At 44.0% G+C, this 8343-nt stretch overlaps 1 protein-coding gene across 1 annotated transcript; it reads left to right on the top strand.

Moving 5' to 3' along the window:
* The first annotated feature begins 363 nt into the window (after positions 1–363).
* On the top strand, positions 364–3298 carry LOC121541185 (formin-like protein 20). Its single transcript, XM_041850164.2, has 5 exons — positions 364–451; positions 1042–1105; positions 1247–1291; positions 1502–1662; positions 2151–3298. The coding sequence occupies exons 1-5, from the start codon at positions 392–394 to the stop codon at positions 2880–2882; spliced, it is 1062 nt and encodes a 353-aa protein (XP_041706098.2). The 5' UTR covers positions 364–391; the 3' UTR covers positions 2883–3298.
* Positions 3299–8343: the final 5045 nt, after the last annotated feature.

The raw sequence follows: 8343 nt of genomic DNA, 5'->3' as shown, positions 1-8343 counted from the left end.
ATATTACCACACATTTTGTTGTATATTAGTGTCATTTTCTACACATTCTTGGCTTCATTCTATTGTAGGCCTAGATTGCTTGGGTCCACTTTTGGAAATTCTAGTTTTGCCCTGATGAAAAGGCTATAAGGTTTTTTCCTAACTTGGCAATATTTTCTCCCAGGGATGCCCTGCTATTTCTACTCAGCAGGTAATGTTTCCTCCCAGACTTAACTGTGAGTTTCCATTTGAAGTCGGGACTTTTTATGACTTTGCTGCTCAAGTCCAGGAGTTTTTATTCTTAATTGGCGCCAGAGGCTATGCATTAAAATAGCATTGAAAAGGAAGGAGGAGCCAATATTATGGTTGTGTGATTCTATTGGACAGGCACTCATATGGCAGAGTGTTTGACATGGAGACCTATATTTATCACACCATCACCGGTACAGTGAAGACAGCAGCCCATGCACAGGTGAGTACGGAGTTTCTTCTTTAGCACATTATGATCTGATCATTTAAGTAATATTAAGCACCATAATCAGTATATTTTCTAAACTGCAGGAAGAAGCATCATTTTACACAGAGATTGCATCTTATCTCTCCTTTTATATATTTCCATGCTGTTCAATACTGAGGATAACAAAATATATGCTGTTTGTTCACAGGACATGTTATAATCTATTGCTGTTTGAATTTAATTATTTGCATCTGTCATCTGGTATTTGGTCTGCATGGTTTAATTACATTTGGGGATAGGGTATTCTTAGAACATATTGAGATGCATGTATTGCATGTGAAGATCAGATCTTTAACAGTTTCCAAGTTAAAACAAAATATATAAAATGTCATAATGTTAATTGTCCACTCGAAAATTAAAACAACAATGTGACATTTAGATTTTTAGTTTTAGCTTGAAACTGTTATAGGTCACATGTAAATAGATACATCTCAGTATGTACATGTACATTTCTTTAAATCACATATGTCAATGCTCACTGAAAAACAAAACAATTGAAGCAAGATGTACAATGCAAGTGATAAAATGCAATGGCTGGTTTGCAGGTGGTCAAGATGATTTCTCCATTGTGGCTGGTGGGGGCAATATGCTGTCTGACGTTGCTCCCAGGTGGGATAACGTGCTTTCACGTTACATGAGTTTGGTGAAATGAAAATTATTGAAATGATTGTCCTAAGTAAATAGAATATATTCCATGTGGCATTGGATGATAACTGACTGATGAGTCTTTGGCATGTGTATCCTCTGCAGTTTGGCTGGAGGCAAAGTCTCTGTTGAATACCATCAAGCAGGAAGGTAACTGAATGTTTAGGGAGGATTACATTTCAAGTTTTTACATTCAAGCTTCTTGATACAATTATGTGTAGTACCAATGCTTTACTTTTGTTTCGATACTGAAAGCAACATATCTATGGTAGCTATAAATAGCAGTAGGCGTCATGTCTTTCTCCCTCTGTCTCTCTCTGGCTTTGCTCTCCCTCTCCTCTGACCCACCTCTCCCCACAGCGATGAGCCCTGTTAGGGATGTAGGTATTGATTCGGAGAAGGCGAACGGCTTCCTGACTCACTCACGACCAAAGCGCAATGTGGAACCCAGGTGGTACAGAGGCAACCCCGACTTCCAGGCTTACTACCGCTACTACAATAGCATCGGACACACAGAGGGGGTAAGAGAGGAAAGAAAATAATCACACTACGCATTAACTAATGAAGCACTAACTACTAACTAATGAAGCACTAACTACTAACTAATGAAGAACTAACTACTAACTAATGAAGAACTAACTAATGAAGCACTAACTACTAACTAATGAAGAACTAACTAATGAAGCACTAACTAATGAAACACTAACTAATGAAGAACTAACTACTAATGAATAAAGCACTAACTTAACTAATGAAGCACTAACTTAACTAATGAAGCACTAACTACTAACTAAAGAAGAACTAACTACTAACTAATGAAGCACTAACTACTAACAAATAAAGCACTAACTACTAATGAATGAAGCATTAACTACTAACTAATTAAGCTCTAACCACCACTAACAGTAAATTAGGCATTTTTTCATCTCAAATTCTTCCATCTCTCGCTCTGTATGATTAAAAAAAATCTGGATCTTGTCTTTATTTCAATCTGTCTTGTACCTCTCAGCTGTATGAGATTGACCGGATCAGGCTGCTGTACCAGCAGATGAGGCAGCTGGAGCATGTATACGGCCCCAACGCCTCACACTTCCAGAACAAACTGGGAGTGCCCACCATCAAGTGCGACCCAGCCACGGACAAAAAATGCAAAGCCCTACCCACTCCCCCTCCCACCCCAATAAAAAGCACCTCTCAGCCCCCTCCTGCTCCGCCCCGCTCCCAGGCTGATGTCATGTACCTATGCAATGCCAAGGACCCCCTCTGCAAGCCCCATATCGTCTACCTCCCCACCGGGGCATTGCCCGTACTGTGCGACCCCCGCTACCACCCCTCATGCAACCTCCACAAGCTCCCTCCTCCACCACCACCCCCCATGCTTAAAAAATCTGCCCCACAACCACCACCCCCCGCCCCAAAAAAGTCATCTCCCCCTCCGGCCCCCATCCACACCTACAAGGGCATGGAGTATGACTGCAATCCCTACTGGGACCCAGACTGCCTGATAGACCACCCACCCAGACCCCTCCATGGCAAGGCTGGCCCACCCCCGCCTCCCATTGAGGAACAACCAGTGGAGAACCCACCACCCCCTGCAGCCAGCATCAAGAAAGTGGCACATCCCTATCCTTACCACGGTTACCCCTATAACTATAACTATGGGCATGAACTCTATGATCCGGTCCGCTTCCAGTACCCCTCACCACCTTCTGATTCCCCCGATGATGGTGGTAGTGACTAGCCCATCAAAGCTCTAAAGGCATTAGCTTTACTTACGCCTCAAGTGTTTTGGCAGTAATGAACAAAGAGTTGTTTTCCCCTCCAGATGTAGATTTAGAATGACAAAGCGGCACAGACCATAATTACAGGTCTTTGAGCTATCAATCATGTAAACCGTCTTATCGATGTGATGCTGTTATGGGAAGGAGAGCAAACCTATTTATACAGCAATGACCTGCAGTAGAGTTATGCTATATTACAATGACTGATGATATTGCAACAATAAGACCATCTCTGATTGATTTATTACTATCCAATGTGCCATTGTCTATTCAGCATCCAAAATCATTATTCAGTTACACAATTTGCATAGAAAAAAAAGATAGTGACAAAGTTAATATTGACTCAAATGATGAAAAATAAACGTTTCAAAAACTGGCTCTGGGTTGTCTCTACTGAACTCTGTTTGAATGTATACCACATGCCAGTATTGCTTGTTCTGCTTGTTACTGTAGGTTTTGTGTAATTAAAAGGCAAAAATGAATATACATGGCAACAGTGAGAGCTTGAAAGAGAGGAGGATGATAAAATCCCATAGAGGAGGAAAGCTGAATCCTGTCTTTGCCACATGGCTGGTAAAAGCGGGCTATTAAAGAAAAAGTGCAGGCTGGGGGTCATTATGTTGACATCCGCTGCCTTTTAATATCCAAATAAATGCTGACCTGAAACTGTCATAACTCTGTTTCCTCCACCCCTTTCCTGTCTAACGCACCTCACACAGTACCTCCCTAAGGCCATGCACAGCAGTACCAGACTACATCAAAAAGACAGGTAACTGCAAACACATTGTCACCTCTGGCCAATAATCCTAAAAACCATGCTGACTCCACAGACCTGACTTTATATACTTGTTTTAACCTGTGGGTCTCTGTATTGTGTTGCGTTTGTGTAACTTGAGTTAGGGTACAGGCTTGAGTACAGGCTCCCTTTAAGCCAGGAACGTGGGGTCGATACCAGCTGGGGTCACCAACACGAAAATGTATGCTAGTATAACTAAAATCTTAGCCCTGTTTATACCTGGTTCTAACATGAGTCCTTTTTCCTGATCTTGTCCACATCCTGATTGTGCCCACATTTTTAGACAGGTTTACTGTAGATGATTAAAATACTCATTGTGATCAGATCTTCCTTACCACCTCCGGAGGTAGTCAGGGGGACCCATTGTGTCTTTGACCCCTCTGCAAAACATGACTTAGTACGTGGTGGCAAAACCCTTGTTGGCAATCACAGAGGTCAGACGTTTCTTGTAGTTGGCCACCAGGTTTGCACACATCTCAGGAGGGATTTTGTCCCACTCCTCTTTGCAGATCTTCTCCAAGTCATTAAGACTTTGAGCCTGACGTTTGGCAACTCGAACCTTCAGCTCCCTCCACATATTTTCTATGGGATTAAGGTCTGGAGACTGGCTAGGCCACTCCAGGACCTTAATGTGCTTCTTCTTGAGCCACTCCTTTGTTGCCTTGGCCGTGTGTTTTGGGTCATTGTCATGCTGGAATACCCATCCACGACCCATTTTCAATGCCCTGGCTGAGGGAAGGAGGTTCTCACCCAAGATTTGACGGTACATGGCCCCGTCCATCGTCCCTTTGATGCTGTGAAGTTGTCCTGTCCCCTTAGCAGAAAAACACCCCCAAAGCATAATGTTTCCACCTCCATGTTTGACGGTGGGGATGGTGTTCTTGGGGTCATAGGCAGCATTCCTCCTCCTCCAAACACGGCGAGTTGAGTTGATGCCAAAGAGCTCGATTTTGGTCTCATCTGACCACAACACTTTCACCCAATTCTCCTCTGAATCATTCAGATGTTCATTGGCAAACTTCAGATGGGCCTGTATATGTGCTTTCTTGAGCAGGGGGACCTTGCGGGCGCTGCAGGATTTCAGTCCTTCACGGCGTAGTGTGTTACCAATTGTTTTCTTGGTGACTATGGTCCCAGCTGCCTTGAGATCATTGACAAGATCCTCCCGTGTACTTCTGGGCTGATTCCTCACCGTTCTCATGATCATTGCAACTCCACGAGGTGAGATCTTGCATGGAGCCCCAGGCCGAGGGAGATTGACAGTTCTTTTGTGTTTCCTCCATTTGCGAATAATCGCACCAACTGTTGTCACCTTCTCACCAAGCTGCTTGCCGATGGTCTTGTAGCCCATTCCAGCCTTGTGTAGGTCTACAATCTTGTCCCTGACATCCTTGGAGAGCTCTTTGGTCTTGGCCATGGTGGAGAGTTTGGAATCTGATTGATTGCTTCTGTGGACAGGTGTCTTTTATACAGGTAACGAGCTGAGATTAGGAGCACTCCCTTTAAGAGTGTGCTCCTAATCTCAGCTCGTTACCTGTATAAAAGAAACCTGGGAGCCAGAAATCTTTCTGATTGAGAGGGGGTCAAATACTTATTTCCCTCATTAAAATGGAAATCAATTTATAACATTTTTGACATGCGTTTTTATGGATTTTTTTGTTGTTATTCTGTCTCTCACTGTTCAAATAAACCTACCATTAAAATTATAGACTGATCATTTCTTTGTCAGTGGGCAAACGTACAAAATCAGCAGGGGATCAAATACTTTTTTCCCTCACTGTATCTTACAAGTATAGACGGATCTGGACAGTGAAATCATTTAAATCATAGTTATCCTGCCCTCTAAACTCATTTACAGGTGACTTGCAATTGACTTATGGCATCAATATGTCTTAAATAAATACATATTATTTTGAAAGAATACACTCTATATGCAAAAGTATGTGGACACCCCTTCAAATGAGTGGATTCGGCTATTTCAGCCACACCCGTTGCTGACAGGTGTATAAAATCGAGCACACAGCCATGCAATCTCCATAGACAAACATTGGCAGTAGAATGGCCTTACTGAAGAGCTCGGTGACTTTCAATGTGGCAGCACCATCATAGGATGCCATCTTTCCAAGTCAGTTCGTCAAATTTCTACCCTGCTAGAGCTGCCCCGGTCAACTGTAAGGACTGTTAATGTGAAGTGGAAATGTCTAGGAGCAACAACGGCTCAGCCGCAAAGTGGTAGACCACACAAACTCACAGAACGGGACCGCCGAGTGCTGAAGCGCGTAAAAATCGTCTGTCCTTGGTTGCAACACTCACGACCGAGTTCCAAACTGCCTCTGGAAGCAACGTCAGCACAATACAGTGAGGGAAAAAAGTATTTGATCCCCTGCTGATTTTGTACGTTTGCCCACTGACAAAGAAATGATCAGTCTATAATTTTAATGATAGGTTTATTTGAACAGGGAGAGACAGAATAACAACAAAAAAATCCAGAAAAACGCATGTCAAAAATGTTATAAATTGATTTGCATTTTAATGAGGGAAATAAGTATTTGACCCCCTCTCAATCAGAAAGATTTCTGGCTCCCAGGTTTCTTTTATACAGGTAACGAGCTGAGATTAGGAGCACACTCTTAAAGGGAGTGCTCCAAATCTCAGCTCGTTACCTGTATAAAAGACACCGGTCCACAGAAGCAATCAATCAGATTCCAAACTCTCCACCATGGCCAAGACCAAAGAGCTCTCCAAGGATGTCAGGGACAAGATTGTAGACCTACACAAGGCTGGAATGGGCTACAAGACCATCGGCAAGCAGCTTGGTGAGAAGGTGACAACAGTTGGTGCGATTATTCGCAAATGGAGGAAACACAAAAGAACTGTCAATCTCCCTCGGCCTGGGGCTCCATGCAAGATCTCACCTCGTGGAGTTGCAATGATCATGAGAACGGTGAGGAATCAGCCCAGAACTACACGGGAGGATCTTGTCAATGATCTCAAGGCAGCTGGGACCATAGTCACCAAGAAAACAATTGGTAACACACTACGCCGTGAAGGACTGAAATCCTGCAGCGCCTGCAAGGTCCCCCTGCTCAAGAAAGCACATATACAGGGCAGTCTGAAGTTTGCCAATGAACATCTGAATGATTCAGAGGAGAACTGGGTGAAAGTGTTGTAGTCAGATGAGACCAAAATCGAGCTCTTTGGCCTCAACTCAACTCGCTGTGTTTGGAGGAGAAGGAATGCTGCCTATGACCCCAAGAACACCATCCCCACCGTCAAACATGGAGGTGGAAACATTATGCTTTGGGGGTGTTTTTCTGCTAAGGGGACAGGACAACTTCACCGCATCAAAGGGACGATGGACGGGGCCATGTACCGTCAAATCTTGGGTGAGAACCTCCTTCCCTCAGCCAGGGCATTGAAAATGGGTCGTGGATGGGTATTCCAGCATGACAATGACCCAAAACACACGGCCAAGGCAACAAAGGAGTGGCTCAAGAAGAAGCACATTAAGGTCCTGGAGTGGCCTAGCCAGTCTCCAGACCTTAATCCCATAGAAAATCTGTGGAGGGAGCTGAAGGTTCGAGTTGCCAAACGTCAGCCTCGAAACCTTAATGATTTGGAGAAGATCTGCAAAGAGGAGTGGAACAAAATCCCTCCTGAGATGTGTGCAAACCTGGTGGCCAACTACAAGAAACGTCTGACCTCTGTGATTGCCAACAAGGGTTTTGCCACCAAGTACTAAGTCATGTTTTGCAGAGGGGTCAAATACTTATTTCCCTCATAAAAATGCTAATCAATTTATAATATTTTTGACATGCGTTTTTCTGGATTTTGTTGTTGTTATTCTGTCTCTCACTGTTCAAATAAACCTACCATTAAAATTATAGACTGATCATGTCTTTGTCAGTGGGCAAATGTACAAAATCAGCAGGGGATCAAATACTTTTTTCCCTCACTGTAACTGTTCGTCGGGAGCTTCATGAAATGGATTTCCATGGCCGAGCAGCCGCACACAAGCCTAAGATCACCATGCGCAATGCCAAGCGTCGGCTGAAGTGGTGTAAAGCTCACCGCCATTGGACTCTGGAGCAGTGGAAACACGTTCTCTGGAGTGATGAATTACGCTTCACCATCTGGCAGTCCGACAGACAAATCTAGGTTTGGCGGATGCCAGGAGCACGCTACCTTCCCCAATTAATAGTGCCAACTGTAAAGTTTGGTGGAGGAGAAATAAGTCTGTGGCTGTTTTTCATGGTTCGGGCTAGGGCCCTTAGTTTCAGTGAAGGGAAATCTTAACGTTACAGCATACAATGACATTCTAGACAAATCTGTGCTTCCAAATTTGTGGTAACAGTTTGGGGAAGGTCCTTTCCTGTTTCAGCATGAAAATGCCCCCATGCACAAAGCAAGGTCCATACAGAAATGGTTTATCAAGATCAGTGTGGAAGAACTTGACTGGCCTTCACAGAACCCTGACCTCAACCCCATCAGGATTAATTGGAATGCTGACTGCGAGCCAGGCCTAATTGCCCAACATCAGTGCCCGACCTCACTAATGCGCTTGTGGCTGAATGGAAGCAAGTCCCAGCAGCAATGTTCCAACATCTAGTGGAAACCCCTCCCAG

Source organism: Coregonus clupeaformis, chromosome 3 (genome assembly GCF_020615455.1).
Source record: "Coregonus clupeaformis isolate EN_2021a chromosome 3, ASM2061545v1, whole genome shotgun sequence".
NCBI lineage: Eukaryota > Metazoa > Chordata > Actinopteri > Salmoniformes > Salmonidae > Coregonus > Coregonus clupeaformis.
Note: the sequence above shows the minus strand (reverse complement) of the source record. Positions and strands in the feature narration are given on the sequence as shown.

Bases quoted from the DNA above. Each gene is read 5' to 3' on its own strand.
- LOC121541185 (XM_041850164.2), top strand. From the start codon at position 392: ATGGAGACCTATATTTATCACACCATCACCGGTACAGTGAAGACAGCA. The intron at 452-1,041 runs GTGAGTACGGAG...GCTGGTTTGCAG, and splicing joins AGACAGCAGCCCATGCACAG to GTGGTCAAGATGATTTCTCC. The intron at 1,106-1,246 runs GTGGGATAACGT...TATCCTCTGCAG, and splicing joins CTGTCTGACGTTGCTCCCAG to TTTGGCTGGAGGCAAAGTCT.